General features: G+C 36.9%; 2 protein-coding genes across 5 annotated transcripts; one reads left to right on the top strand and one right to left on the bottom strand.

The window, feature by feature from the left end:
• Window positions 1-2,564, bottom strand: rpl32 (ribosomal protein L32). Its single transcript, XM_005801678.3, has 4 exons — window positions 2,470-2,564; window positions 1,767-1,867; window positions 1,487-1,668; window positions 1-168 (listed from the first exon to the last, which is right to left on the bottom strand). The coding sequence occupies exons 2-4, from the start codon at window positions 1,860-1,862 to the stop codon at window positions 39-41; spliced, it is 408 nt and encodes a 135-aa protein (XP_005801735.1). The 5' UTR covers window positions 1,863-1,867; window positions 2,470-2,564; the 3' UTR covers window positions 1-38.
• A 1,820-nt stretch (window positions 2,565-4,384) lies between these two features.
• Window positions 4,385-15,187, top strand: LOC102236240 (protein SSUH2 homolog). 4 transcript variants are annotated; one of them, XM_023334569.1, is made up of 14 exons: window positions 4,385-4,792; window positions 4,894-4,938; window positions 5,019-5,083; window positions 8,099-8,200; window positions 9,057-9,132; window positions 9,257-9,386; window positions 9,510-9,570; window positions 10,385-10,506; window positions 11,044-11,106; window positions 11,190-11,272; window positions 11,372-11,464; window positions 12,261-12,366; window positions 13,940-14,047; window positions 14,132-15,187. In XM_023334569.1, exons 2-14 carry the CDS (start codon window positions 4,916-4,918, stop codon window positions 14,270-14,272), a joined length of 1,173 nt encoding a protein of 390 aa, XP_023190337.1. In that variant the 5' UTR covers window positions 4,385-4,792; window positions 4,894-4,915; the 3' UTR covers window positions 14,273-15,187. The 4 variants fall into 4 exon arrangements, with proteins under 4 accessions (XP_023190337.1, XP_023190329.1, XP_014325230.1 ...); XM_023334561.1 differs by lacking the exon at window positions 4,385-4,792 and having other exon boundaries at window positions 4,812-4,938; XM_014469744.2 differs by lacking the exons at window positions 4,385-4,792; window positions 4,894-4,938; window positions 5,019-5,083 and adding exons at window positions 5,885-7,340; window positions 7,422-7,489.
• The last annotated feature ends 104 nt before the right edge of the window (window positions 15,188-15,291 follow it).

The following is a 15,291-nucleotide window of genomic DNA, read 5'->3' as shown; positions in this document are numbered from 1 at the left end:
CAATTTTGATTTTAAAGAGTTTATTATGAACAACCAGTTTATTCGTTCTCCTCGCTCCTGAGCCTGGCATTGGGGTTGGTGATCTTGATTGCCAGCTGAGCTGCTCTCTCCACAATCAGCTTCCTGTTCTTGGAAGAGACGTTGTGGGCAATCTCAGCACAGTGAGTCCTACAGGAGCAAAAAACACACCACTGAGGATTACAGTGCAAGATAAGGACTAATATTTCACCAAGACATACTGCTGAAGTACTAATGAGAAACTTTCAGCAAAGAACAAACTGGGGTAAAACTAAATGGCTAATATCAGGACAATATTTCAACACTGTGTTCTGATGTTGCTCCACAATAAGAGTTGCCATAAATTGAGACAAATCAGATATTTGTAGAACTTCCAAATAAACAGTGGTTATCAATGTTTTAATATCTGGCTTGGGGAACTACAACAATAAATAAATAAGGAAATTATAAAAACAAAATTTTAAGAAGTACCTTATTACAGGACAATTATTAAATCATTTGCTTTCAACTAGTTTGGATACCTAGATGCAGCAATCATCAGTAGAAAGGTCAGCTATATGGTTTTTAATACTAGACTTTTAAAATATCAATTTTTGATTATTTCTCAAATTGCGTATTACTTAAGTGAAATAAAGACAATGTGACTAAATTAGGGACTCAATCTTGAGCTGGACAATGCTTTCATTACAAACAATTAATAAACATTGCATTCGTATTGAATTAGGAACTCATGCTATATGAATGCAATGTATATAATCCAACATTGTCTATGCAGGTATGGGAACTAAATTAGGAAGTTGTACATCTGGATGAACCTTCTCAAGCAAACATCTGAATGAGTTCAGACACATGACTTGTTCTCGACTTTATCTTCTCATATATAAATGAAAATCTATTTTTACTCTCCTTGTTTCTCATAAGGAAACTGCTCAAAGTTTGTGGTCACTACAAACCTAACAGACAACTCCAATGTGAGAACACTTTAAAAAGTAAGACTTAAGCTAAGAATTTTTATTGTGTTTGAAATAAACCTAGATTTGCTTTTTTTTTTTTGCTACTAATACAAGGTCTTGTTTCAATTAAGACAAACATTTCCAAAAATTTTAGAGCACAAATACATTATTAGTACAGAACTGATTTAAACTTGTTGAAAAAAATATGAGACCATAAGAAAGAATAATAAAAGCACTGCAATAATAGAAATTACATTTCAGACATGATAATCTGAGTTTTGCTGTGACGGTGGGCCTTCCCTGCAATATATGCCTCTACCAAAATCATCACAACCATCTCATACCACCTCAACTTACAAGAAATTCTTTAAGAATCTGTCTCTTAGTAGAAAAGGCCCTAATAAAGTTTGTAAACAAACAGTAAAAACTTTAAGTTTATCTTAATATATTAGGAAACAAATTCCAGAACAACCTTTGCCATTTCTCAGCTAAGCTTGTAAACTGGATGAACTCACTTGTTATTCATCATCAGAACCTCCAGCTCCTTGACATTGTGCACCAGGAACTTCTTGAACCCAGATGGCAGCATGAACTTGGTTTTCTTGTTGCTACCATAACCAATGTTGGGCATCAGCATCTGACCCTTGAACCTCCTGCGAACCCTGTTGTCAATACCTCTAGGCTTGCGCCAGTTTTGCTGTTAACAGAAGTAAAATCAAATAACACATCTCACTAATTCGCCTTTACTAAGAGAGGTAATTGTAAATTGTGTAAAGATCTGCCTTCCACACTTACCGTAATCTTGACATATCTATCAGATTGATGGCGAATGAACTTCTTGGTTCTCTTCTTGACAATCTTGGGTTTTGTTAGGGGCCTGAGGGCTGCCATGATGACTGGACAAACAATTCAAAGCAAGGTTAGAGTAAAGCTCAGGACAGGTGTTGGAGTATATTTATACAATCACCTATTAGCGTTAACTGTCCGGTGTGCTAACAACGCACCGAAGAAGCACCAAGGATAAAATTATAATAAACGCAAAATGCTTTCAAACTACGAACCTACACGCGTTCACAATCACAGTGTGCGATTGTGAACGCGGAGGGAAGAGTCAAATTAAACGTGTTGATTTACGTTAGCATGCTAGCTACTACGAAGGACTGCTCGGCTGTGTAGCAGGCCGCACTGCTTTTCTTTAAAATTGGGTATACATGAGAGGAACAGAAAACAATAGTTAATCGACAGTGTTTAAATGTGGTGATATTGTTAGTGTTGTCTATAAACCATGCTACAAGTTGGCCTTGGCTGGGTGCTAGCCGGACAGCCGCTTCAACGGCAACACTTCACTCCGTATGGGCAAATTCAACACAAAACCGATTATTCTACTGCTAATATGATACATCCTGTAAATTATGGAGGTCAATAACAAATTGTCAACATCGAGTTAAAAAGATGATGGCAAAATTAATGAGGATTAAGTTAGATTCTCTCAACTCACCCGCCGGTCTAAATCCAAAAGGGACTTCGGCGACGGCGGAAAGAAAGAAAAGGACTTCCGCAAATCTGGCAATGCCTTATGGGTGATGTATTTTTCTGCGAAGAACAGTAAACTCTTTTGAAATAGACGTTTCATTTTAAAATAATTTTTCAAACCATATGTAGGAAACCAAACTAAGGGTATGGCAGCAATTAGCAGCAAGGTATTTAGTAGTGCCTGTCATGTTTTTCTTCAGACATGACAATCAACATTCCGGTCAAACAGATATTGTGTGTTTCACCTCTGATAATTTTATATTTTTGGCTAATCTGCTAAAATCATCAGATTGTTCGGGTACATTATCATGGATTGGCTCATGTTTGATTGAGCCAGTCAGCACCTCAACTAGCTTTACATCACATTACTCTTTCTAGGAGAGGCAGTCCTCTGACGTGCTTTGATCCCGCTACCGTCAAACATCTGATCCAAAGCAGCTCACCAATATCTGGTAAAGTGATATCTGTGAGCCATCGGCGGTTAGACATTCAGCCAAGACTTTGAGATTGACAACAGCAACAATTGTCAATTTGTCAATTAAAATTGTCAAATTATAAATTTCTCACTGATTATCATAATTAACACAATAATGTCAGTCTGGGTTGTGAAGGCAAACGTGTGAGTCATCCAGTGGACATTTTTTTAGTTCCTCTATAGCTCCTATCTGCAGGATGAACAACTGTAAGCCAGTGTTAGACCTGAAAGACTCAGAGGTGTTGATATAAAATCTGATTAGTTGTTTTTAAATAGATTCTTACTTTTATTTTTCGATTTATGTTTTTCTCTTTGACTTCTGTTTCATTCATTCTCATTTTGGCATTAACAGTCCATTAAAACTTCCCTGCAACACAATAAAAAATTCCCTTGTTCTTTCTCTACTTCTCTTTATTTGTGTCACCATAATGTCCAGCGTTCTGTATGTTCAATCCATTGCTCTTTTCTCAGGGGAACATAATGTCCTGTCTGGAGAACACTAATCAGAGCATTAAAATAAGAAATAGAAATCTCAATATTAAGTGAAATATTAATTGCAAATTAACGTGCACACAACTGTCTATGTCAGTGCTATTTGCTTTGGTCAACAATGGCTGTAAGGTACGTAATTGGTGGGAACATTTGAGTATGTGAGGTATCAAGAAGGTTATATTTTGTAGATGCATGACTTTCAATTTTGCTAATTTTTATATTTTTATTAAATGTTAACAAAACTTTAGCTTTGGAAGTGATGTTTCACTAGTGCACCACACAACTTAATGCAAAACCCAACCTCCTGACAAATCCTACAAAGTAAGAATATATGTATTTAATTTAGTGAAACTATGGATTTCAATAATATTTTTGACAACACTAAATATCAACTTTTCCACAGATTTCAAGGTATTATTTATAGTATTTGTTATTGAAAATGTTTTTTTGTGTCTGTTTTGACTAACAAAATTGTTTTAAACTGTGTGTTGTTTTTTTTAATCTCTGTTCAGTATACAATCCAGAATGTCTGAGCAGTCTAAACATGTAAGATTTTGAACCACAACTGGTCAAATGTTTTCCAGACTCCCTGAAGAATAACAAAACAAAAACTTTTAATTTAGGCAGAATCATAAATTTCAGATCAGATACCGATTTCGGCATCATAGGCAGACAACAGCCCCTTAGTATTCAGCAATATTACACAATGAATCATGCTAATGGGTCATGTAAAATTTGACTTGGTTGCAACTGACATACCTTTTCTAGTCTTCAGTTTACAGCTAAAAACTGATCGGTGGGTGAGCTCCAGCTCTTTCTGCTTCATTGTATGAAGATGTGGAGATTGCTTTGATTTTGTAACTTTTAATTTCCATGTGGTGTCCCACAGGCTAAACCACTGGACAAAAAAAAACAAAAACCTCTGAGATACTACACTGAATTTAGCTGCTGCTGGAATTTCCTGTTGTTGAATTGTAAACCATATGTAGGAAACTAAACTAAGGATAGGGCAGCAATTACCTACCTTTACCTACCTAATGTATGTATCCAATACATTTGGATATCATGCCAAAGGTATTTGGCATGATATCTTTTATCTACAAGACAAACTGTTTGTTAATCATTGAGAGAAGGATTTCTTTAGTATGTATCTTTCTGTCTGCCACTTTCGTTAAACTGGTGCACACTTCCTGATCAGATGAGAAGGCTGGTAACTCTGTGTACCTTTTCACTTCACAGACTTCCTTAATAAAACTTCCACTTTTTGTATCAGACTTAAGGGGCGGTAGCTGTGGAAAACGGTCTTGTGGTGTGATTAAAGGTAAATCATTTTGTTGTCACATGACAATGAGTTGTCTGACATTTCCTCATCGGTAGTAGGTCACAGCTCTTAGGACGCGGTTTATTTTTTTCCTGTTTCAGCTGCGGGAAGAAGAACCGAAAGATGGAGTCTCAGCCTTTAATGAGGCAAGTATTGTTTGTTTATTTTATTATTATTTTTACAGTACTCTGTTGCTTAAATTTTAGTTTCACTTTTCTCATTTCAGTGGTGGGCAGTACAAGAATTATGGCATCGATCCCGGTTACGTGCCAGCCGCGGCAGGAGCAGCGGGTAGGCTATGAGCTACGAACTTAAATTTCAACTTCATTCGGTGTATTGTCTTTTTTTAATTAATTTAATAAGTCGCCGTAACTTTCGTTTCCGGTGACGTCACATCTGCTTTCGTCTGGCCACGTTATTGCGTTGTTGAGAATTCAGCAATCTTCGGGCCGCTCACATAATGGTTCTGGCTGACAAAATTAACAGTTGCATCAAAATTTTTGTTTACAGCTCCGGCTCTGGGACGTATTACTGATAGGTAAACCCGTGAAGCTTCATTTGGATCAAGTCAGTTAGATAAGGGCCAGTGTCCATGTCGAACTGGTCGTGGCCCTCCCTGTACAGAATACATGGATGTAAGGGGTACGTGGGAGATGTCCCCCCCACACTTCCTCTATCTGTGCGCCTTACTTTTTTCAGTCGTTACAACTGTTTAATCTGTTGTTAACAAGCGGTATCATGTTTGTCTGAGACGTCTTCAAATACAGCATGAGCGTACATTTTTGCCACACCTGTTATTTTTGTGCATAACACCGGCTGGAAACGTGCAGCGCTGCACGGTGTGTCACAGTCAAATGCAAAAAAACTTTGTACAAATCTTCTGTCAAACAAACGGTGTAAATCGAGTAATGCTATCACGTGCATAATGTTAGCTCATTAATGACTATAGTTAATTCATGTCAATATCATGTTAAGCTGGTAAATCGAGGGCTATGGGGGGCAATTCCCGCTCAAACGAATGTCTTGCCCCCCTCAAATCAAACTTCTCACAAATAATGGTACTACATCTCACCGAGGTTCTGCTGCGCACCGCACCGCGCTGAGCAGGCTGCGATCTTCTTCTGTATATCTGCAGCCGACGTACAGCTAGTAAACAGCCAATCAGCATTCAGTATGCAAATGAGCCTGCAAGTAGTAGCCTTGAAACGTAGCGATGCGCTCCGCAGCTCCCTGCTAGAGAGAGAGAAAAAAAAACTGCTCGAGAACGACGACTACCATTAGTTTTATCTGACAGGTTGTCTAACTCTTAAATGTACGCTTATATATAAAAGAAAAAAGGAACGCAGTGCTTTGAAGTGCTTTGTTAACACTACGACAACTAGAATACAAGGTCTAAAGGTTATCACATTTCACAAGTCAGTAAAAGGTTTTAATTTTATATATATATATATATATATATAGCGAGGGAGAGGCCAGTAAGTCCGTTGTGTTAGCTTGACTTTAACATCCTTAACATATATAGATGTTGTGGTGCAGTTGTGTTTGTTTCGGTTCAAATAAAATAACTTATTTTAAATAAAGCGACTCATACTAACTCTTCTCTTCTCACATAAAGAGATATTATAAATAGAAAAAGTCTGTTGGAGAAACCAGGGAGGCATCAAGACAGTTGTCACAGATATTTAAGAAATACTCTTATCATCTGCTATCAGGGATCTGCAAACTGCAGTTCTGGAGCCACAAGAGGCTCTTTGGCTCTGGTCTTCACTAAATTCGTTAAACAGCGTATTAAAGTATTACAGTACATTGATACAATGAAACAAACAATGTTTTGTTACTAAAAACACTAGCCAGAAAGGAGCCACGTGATTTCCAGAATCATTCTGGATGAATTCTGGAAATCATCCAGACAGATCCAACCATGTATTTCTATTTTGTAAAATAAATAACTTTTTCCCCCTTCTGGACTCTGGTTAGAAAATGTATTAGAATATGAATTACATTGACTCGTCACAATACACAGAATGTACCGAATAATAAAAAGACCAGTTTTACTTTTTTTCTTCGCCTGTTATCTTGTATTTTATCACTTCAAACATGCGGATACGTACAAATATCCAACATCTCACACGATTTTAACAATGCTTTTATTTTGAAATGAAACTCAATTTCTTTTTTATTCTGTCTCTTAAGAAAAAAACCTAGTTGCCAAAGCATAAACAAACCCTTAAAAATAACTATATATTAGTAAAATAACTTTAAAAAAAATCCCACCCAAAAATCTCCATCTCGCTTGAAGCTCCACTCAAAAAACCCCCAAAAACTCCGGATCCTGGATTAAGGCGCTCGTTGCTAAACTTTCTCTGTATTGCGAAGCATCCGGACATCAGGTCCCGTCACTACCGCAGCAATAGTTAGAGGCGATTAAAGAAGGGGAACCAGCAAGCATACAGCGGCGTGAAACAGGAAAAGAAATCCAGAGAGAATAACGGTCAGAAATCCAGTTGTCACCGCGCTTTCGCAAAATGGATTATCAGCGTTTAACGAGGTGAGGGTCGCTTCATGCTTTCGATTTAGAGCAAAAGTTAAACCGTTGCTTAACTTGTCGTTTTACCGCTACGCGTTTCAGCCACGGCCAGCACCAAAATCACGGCATTGCCAACCCAGGTTACATACCAGCAGCAGCGTGGCCAGCAGGTATGACCTCCTACAAACCCGTATATCAACTACACCCTGAGCACAAGACGAGTTTTGAAGTTGTTGGGTTTTTTTTCTTTACGAGTGAGTTAACTTAGGTCTTTCGGTGACGTAACATCTGGAGATGGGCGGCGGCAACATGTTTTTAAAGTTGCTGAAATCTCAGAGCTTCGAGTTTCTCACTCATACTTACAGACATTTGACTGAAATATGGAGTCAGCAAATCCTTATCTTTGGAGTTGCTGAAATTTCAGAGCTTGCAGTTTCTCACTCATATTTACAGACTGAGGGATTAAGATTAACCCGGAAGCTTCAAGTAAATCAGGCTTTGGGTTTCGGAAATCTGAATGAACAGCATGACGGAAGGGCACGGTAAGTCACAGCGTCTAAGTGCTGACATGAAGGAATATGTATTCATTTGAAAATCTCAAGTTCTATGACTCTTGCTGACTTGGGTTAAATGGTCAGCAGACTCCCATTTTGTTGTGTTGTTGTGTTGAATTGTATTACATAAAAATATATATTTTAATAAACAACAACAATTTACATCGTATTTCAAAGTTTGCATCTGTTTCTGACTGGACTGGTTGTTGTTGTTTTTTTATTTAGCAATGTTTGCCCCACCTGTGGCGGAGCATGCAAGCCCCAGCGCTCCTCCGGCTGGTATGTTTGACAACATGCCTGGATATGAAGGGACGGTGGCCGGAGGAGGTACAGTAAGATATACAGACCCACTAAATCATTGTTCGTAATTCATAAACAAGCGTTTCAAAGTAAAAACAACAAGAGATGTACACAGTAACACAATATGTTTAATTACAGATGATTAAGATTTATGTTTTTTTTTAATTTGTGCCAGGTCAAAAGAAATTTAATGTCACTATACACTATAAGAACATCTACATCTGGTACAAATCTACCAATACCTTTCTTCAATTCCAGATTCTTCAGAGAGGAGTTCTGACATAAAAATACCTTATAATAATATAAGATAAAGACAGTAGCAACTGTTTGTAACTGTATGTACTCTGGAGGGAGCAGTCCAAACCTTTCTTGACGGATACCATGGAGGAACTGAGGCTTATCCTGCCAATTTCACACATTAATAATTGCAACAAAAAAAAATTAAAAAAGGATATGTTGCTGCTTTTTCTACTGTTTACCTTTTTGGTGGTGACTCAAAAAAATAAGCAATCTGCAGACAGTCTAATAAACTACAATGTGACCCGATTATTGAATTTACTGCTAATTAAATATATTCAGCAATAAAAGTCTTGGATATAACTTGGAGTGTTATATCCAACACTTGGAGTGTTGTTATACTCCAAGTGTATAACAAGTTATATCCAAGACGAAGAGTAATGGTTCCTGAGTTGCTTCACAATTATTTCACAATATTCATTTCTACTTATTCACAAACGCTTTTGGAGATATAGAAACAGTAATAGAACCTAGATAAAAACTGTTCCTTTAAAAGAGGTTTTGGACAATAACATCTGAGATCAAATATTCTTTTCCTGAATAAAGTAAGAAACCTCGCTGAAAGGACTTTTGACTTTTGTTACAGGTGGATTTCTTCCACCTCCCATGCCTGCTCAACCAGTCCCCCAGCCTTCACCTGGACCTGAACAACCACACTGGAAGTAATGCTGACACCATGCCCCTTCTTTTAATACAATGGCTTAGGATATTTAAGACAGCTGTTAGTTAATTTGTAGATATGTGTGTATGTGTGACATGTTGCATATTATTGCTTCTTGCTTGCAGCATCCCGTCTATAACTGAAGATACTGCCAGGGACGCCTTTAGCCTGTATGCTTCCAGCAAATGTTGCTACAGTTCTGCACCTGCAAAGGACGGTGTCATCATCAACATGGAGTCATTCAATACTTACAGGGTAAGAGGTTTTGTGATTTAGAAATGTTTTGCAAAAAGCTGTGAGAACTGAATAAAAGTGAACAGATGTGGCTCATTAGAGTTTTCCTTCCATTCACTACTTTTTTTTTTTTTATTATTGCAGTATCGCCTAGAAACATTTACCGAGTCCAGGTCTACAGAGTGGAGTCATGAGCCGTACAACGGTGTGTTTCTGCTGCTAATGTCTTCAAAAAAATTAATAGGGTGACTGTGACAGTTGGAGCAATGGCGTACACCTACACCACCACCACACAAACACAACACAAAAGTGGTTCATGTACACAGGAACCATGGAGGAAGCCTTTTTGCCCAACCACACTTGGTCAACCACATGTTTCCATTTGAGCTGTGGTAAATGCATAGTGTAGATGCTTGTCATGGAGCAGTGAGAGATTATCACGGCATAACAACATGCAATAAAAACTAGATCTAGAATTTAAAAGCATTAGTTTCAGTTAATTAGTCATAGAAAAACATAACATGTTAAATGAATTGCGCCTTTCTCATGTCCAAAATGACCAACAATCTATTTCTACATAGTTGTTTTTTCTGATAGCGATTGATGTTATAACATGTTTTTCAACTTGTAGTCAAATAGAAGTCTCTCTCAGTGACTTTTTAGATCTTTAGGTAATTGTTTGGCCATTTGGCTTGATAGGAGGTTATTTGGACTGAAAGTGTAAAAAATATGGCAAACATTAAGTGCAATATGCTTCTTTATTTGTGGAATTGAAAGATTGCATGTGAAGTTATTATTTTTAAACATCAAAAAACAAGTGGCCACAATAACTGGTCTTCATAGCATGGCATATTTCTGCTGTGGGTTCTTGCAGGTCACAATATGAGATTCTGTCATGTTAGTTTAAAAAGTGCGAAAGTCTACAGATTATTAATTAAGTACTTAGTGCTGTTTATTATTATTATTATTTTTTTATTTTCTGACCCATATGACAATTTATATTGGTTAATATTGATCAGGCCAGCCAGTGGATGCCTATGTTCAGCACCCTCCAGGACCGTGGGACATTCCTGCCAAAGCACCCACTTTTTTTGTGGATAGCGAACAGAAAATGAAGGTTCCCTACACCTCGTCTATGAAGGTAAGCTATACAAATGATGCATGATGGGAAAAATAATTAGCTCTTGTGATTTTTGTTTTCTCTGTAAACATCATTACACATGTATTTTATGCAATTCTTTAAGTTTGGATTCTAGTCTTGTGGCAACGAAGGTTTCAGGGAGGTTTTTTCTTCTTTAGCAAAACTTTTTTGAACTGGTTTTTGGCTCAGGGGAAAAACCCAGGCTTCTTTCTTTGTAAGAAGCCTGAGAAAAAGACTCCCTGAGATGTGGGAGCTGGATCGGAGGCGCTTTGTATGTGACTGAAGCAGATATTAAAGAGTATTGTATGTGTTAAGTTTAACTTCTTCCTCTCCTTCCTTCCCTACTTCTGTTTTTAGCCTGATCTCTGAGGATTTCACCATTACTCTGATAGTCTAAATAAATATCTAAAAGACAAATGTGCATTTCTCTGATTGACTCAATGTTTCACTAATTATCAAAAGAATCAGGTGATTTTACTCTACCTGATGTATGTTTCTAAATGACAAATAAGTGTGTAATTTATTCTGTTGTTCTAGCCTTGCCATGATTGTTTAGGAAACGGGAGGAAACCTTGCAAAGACTGTGCAGGCTGTGGTAATGTAAGTATTTTCTACTCAGGAAATATTTGAAGTTTGTTGGTGATAAAATCAAGTGTCTTTCTTCCCTTTATTTTTTTCAACAGAAAGTATGTTGGGTGTGTAATGGATCTGGTTTTCGTCATGGAGGTGATCGTTGCCACCACTGCAGCGGAAGAGGGAGGGAAAAGTATGTATTTTATTCCTAATGACAGTAAGACAATGAGAATATTTAAAAAACACTGCTGAATACTGTATTTGCATTTAGAAAGTTTATCTTTCGTTTCAGTTGTGCACACTGTCATGGGCAAGGATCAAAGCAATGTACCACATGTCATGGAAAACAGCAACTTTTGGTCTTCATCCTCCTCACTGTGAAATGGTAGAGTATTGTTAACCATGTGTGAAGGAAAAATTTAGTAACAATGTTTAAATAAATTTGAATGTACACTTTATGATGTTTTTATTAAAGGTTTGCACTCTGTTGCAGCTCAACAGGATATATGCTCTTCTGACCCTCTTCAAATAAGTGAAGAACAGGGTGTTCAGCAGTTAGAAATGTGAAACATGGCTAAGGTGATAAGCCTAGTTTGTTGAAATTCAGTTACTAGTATCTGTTTAGAAATCAGCAGAGAGGCTTTTTGGAGAAACACCTAAAGTTGAGCTGTGAATGTGTATGCAACCCTGCTCGACTGAAACTTACAGATAAGTAACGTATAGCGTTTTTCCTGACACTTGAGCCAGGGGGTGTGGCTAAGTAATGTGTGATGTATCCTATGTAAATGAGGGGACGTTCAGCCCCAAGTCAGAACTCATCCGATTCTCACTGAGATGTGAGCTTTGTATGTTTTCTCCATTTGCAAATGTTAATAAAAGCTGTGTTTGTTCTCTTTTAAAGCTAAAGTTTGGTCTCGAATTTCGTGCAACTTAACACATGTTTATCTACCAAAGCTCTTGATTTCCTGATCCATTTCTTTTCTAACCCTCACCTGTATTAAAGGAACAAGGATCAGAACCAAAAGCATGAGATTCTATGTAGAAGCATCTTTGTAAGGTGGCCAAGCTCAGCCTTGGTGATGGGGCCCAACAGAAGGCTCCTCCATATTAAAAGGAGTTTTCTGAGGTTGTTCCAGTGTCTGAAGATGCTGTAAAATGATCAGTTGTGTTTTTGCTTGCAGGACAAACAACTCTGACAATTATGTTGTTGAACAGTTGAGCGGTCTTCAGGTGTCAAACCTCAGTCAAGTGTCAGGCAAGGAGCTCTTCAGGGATTCTCAGTACTTGGTAAATTCTCCTTTTTATGTTGTTTTTGTAAAAAATATGGCTAAATTATATATTTAGGTCTTAGAAAGAGGTGAAATTGTTGCCTGGTTGTTATATAAATTAATCTTTTCATTGATGAATGTTGTTAGAGTTCTATTAAAACGTATTAATAGTTAGTTTGTGCTTTCAAGATAAACTAACTTTCCCTCTATACCAGATTAGCTACCATTATTAGCATTTGTTTACTATCCATCCATCCATCCATTTTCTGTTCACCCTTTGTCCCTAATGGGGTCGGGAGGGTTGCTGGTGCCTATCTCCAGCTACGTTCCGGGCGAGAGGCGGGGTACACCCTGGACAGGTTGCCAGTCTGTTGCAGGCATTTGTTTACTATAATTTTTAAATTTATTTATTTATATATATATTTTATTTATTCCTGGAGGTCCCCTCTATTTCCCTTTTTATTTCTCTTTCCTCCTTACACGCATATGTACATAACTAACTCGATGGAAATGGCAATACTGACATGGTTAAGTTGAAAAGCATGTAGTGGTTAGTTTATCTTATATATATATATATATATATATATATATATATATATATATATATATATATATGCTTTTTTGATTTGATGTTACAGATCAACAAGTTAAATGGTATTTTTGAAAAAATATTAACTGACTAATTACAAAACATTGCTTTTAAATTATTATCCATTTCATTGGTGGAAAAAAATCAGTCAAAACCTACCTGACTATGTGAAATTACAACCAACCAACACAGGTTGTATTATGTTTAGACATAATACTTGGGGGTTACCTGGCTTCTTCTTCAGAACCTGGTCACTAGCAAAAAATCCTGAAGGAGAATGTTTTACTATCAGTTCATAATCTTAAGCTCAAGAGCATATTGGTAATAAAAGTGACCTAAACCATGCTGACAAATTTACCTCTGAATGGCTAAAAGAAAATTGATGTTTTAGAGTGGCCTAGTCAAAGTCCAGACTTATTTCCAATTGTTTCTGTGACATGACCTTACACAGACTGCTCATCCTCAAAAACCCTACAAACTGGCTAAATTAAAATTATTCTGCATTAATTGGTGCGTCAAAATGCCTTCACAGCAATGTAAAATAAACACAAATGCTTTGCAGCAGTTGTGCATTTTGTATTATTTTTTTTGGACTGATAACATTAGTTTGCTCTAAAACATGGAAGTCTGTTAACAGGCAAAAGCAGAAAAGACAGAGCAAATATGTTTTCACTATATATACCACAGTACACTATTTATTTTTATCGTAACCCTATGTCCATAGGGTAAGCTAACAAAATTTTAAATATTAGACACATACTTTTTTAGAGCTAAGGCCATGTAAGTCATGTATCTTTTGCATGCAGCAACTTGTCCCAAGACTGTGAAAAACAAGTTGTCAAACTGTTTCTCGCATCGAGATTGAGTGCGTCCTGTGTGACAGTGTTGGAAACCACTTGGTGGATAACGGAATGCATTTTCTTCACTTACATTGACAAATGTCTGTTTATGTCGCTTAAACAGTGACACCGCTTCAACAATATTTATTTAATACCCTCTACAGGTGTATCCAGTCATGGGCTTCCCAGACCCTACGGTGGTGCAGGCTGCACAGCGACTTGTTGGGGATCATCAGGGCAAGTTCTTACGGACGTCACGTATTTTACAACAGGTATTTAAAGATGTTATCACATAATGGAGCTTTTGTTAGCATGCAAAATGTTCACAATTGTTTTTTGTTTTTTTTTGTCTGCAGCGTCAAACCATTGAGTTGATCCCCGTCACGAAGGTCACCTACACATGGAAAGGAAAAACATATGTTTACTTTGTGTACGGAAATGAGTTCAAAGTTCATACGAATGACTATCCTGCTACCTGCTGCTGCTCTGTAATGTAATTGAGATGAATGTAACATTCTGATTATATAAATAAATATCAGAAATCAACTATTTGCAAAACCTTTTAAAACAAAGAAGACACATTTTTGAAGGAGTTAAATTACTGTTGTCAACTAAATAATTTGGAAAAAGCATCAACAGAGGCAGCAGTTGTGAACCAGCTGCATCACCTCCTCGAAGTTTATCAAAGTTGAAATTAGGCAATCTGGAAAACTGTCTGGTAATTTACAAGTCCATAATTTTGTGTCTTTGTTAGAAATTGACAAAATATATTTGCTTCCAGTTTAAAGGGACCATTTTGTTATCTGCAGACCATGTAGAAGACAGTATTAATGTTGATTCCAGGCTAAGTTGATAGAAATGTGTGATGACACTATTACGCTTAATGATATCTACTAATTTAAAGGTTTTGAAACCACCTGCACTGACATTACAAAGTAAGGCAGTTTAAGAAAAAGACCACTATGAAGTGCACTGACACAATTTAAAAACTAAAGACTGGGAAAGCATCTGTCTTGTCTTTTTTTCCACCCCAGAAAAGTACAAATTCATGGGCATATTGCATGGTAATATTTATGTTGTCTGTGTTTTGTTGTTTGGATAGATTTAACAGATTATTTTCTAATTTTGTTTGTGGTGTTGTAAAATAAATAAAGGACACCACTTTATTGGAGATAAGATTTAATGTGCATTACTTTGCATTTATGAAATTTGATGGATCTTTATGAAATACTTCACATTTAATATCCATTCTCTTAACAGCCACTGACACATGTATTCTGAATGCATTGATTTATTTCATTTAAACATTATGCAGATATATTTTACAACAATGTATTTTATGTAACATGAAAATTCTATTTGTAAGAAAATGTTGTGACGCTTTATTAAAATTCTTGCATTAAAACAAAGGCTATTTTTTGCAAAATTGTGTCGTCATTAGAGATGGGTCGGTCGCGAACGTTTCGGCTATGAGAGCCGGCTCCTCAATGAGAGCCCTTAGTCATTATAAAGGGGG

The sequence above is a fragment of the Xiphophorus maculatus genome, chromosome 1, assembly GCF_002775205.1.
Source record: "Xiphophorus maculatus strain JP 163 A chromosome 1, X_maculatus-5.0-male, whole genome shotgun sequence".
NCBI classification, from domain to species: Eukaryota; Metazoa; Chordata; class Actinopteri; order Cyprinodontiformes; family Poeciliidae; genus Xiphophorus; species Xiphophorus maculatus.
The sequence above is the reverse complement of the archived record's forward strand: the minus strand, read 5'-3'. Positions and strand labels throughout refer to the sequence as shown.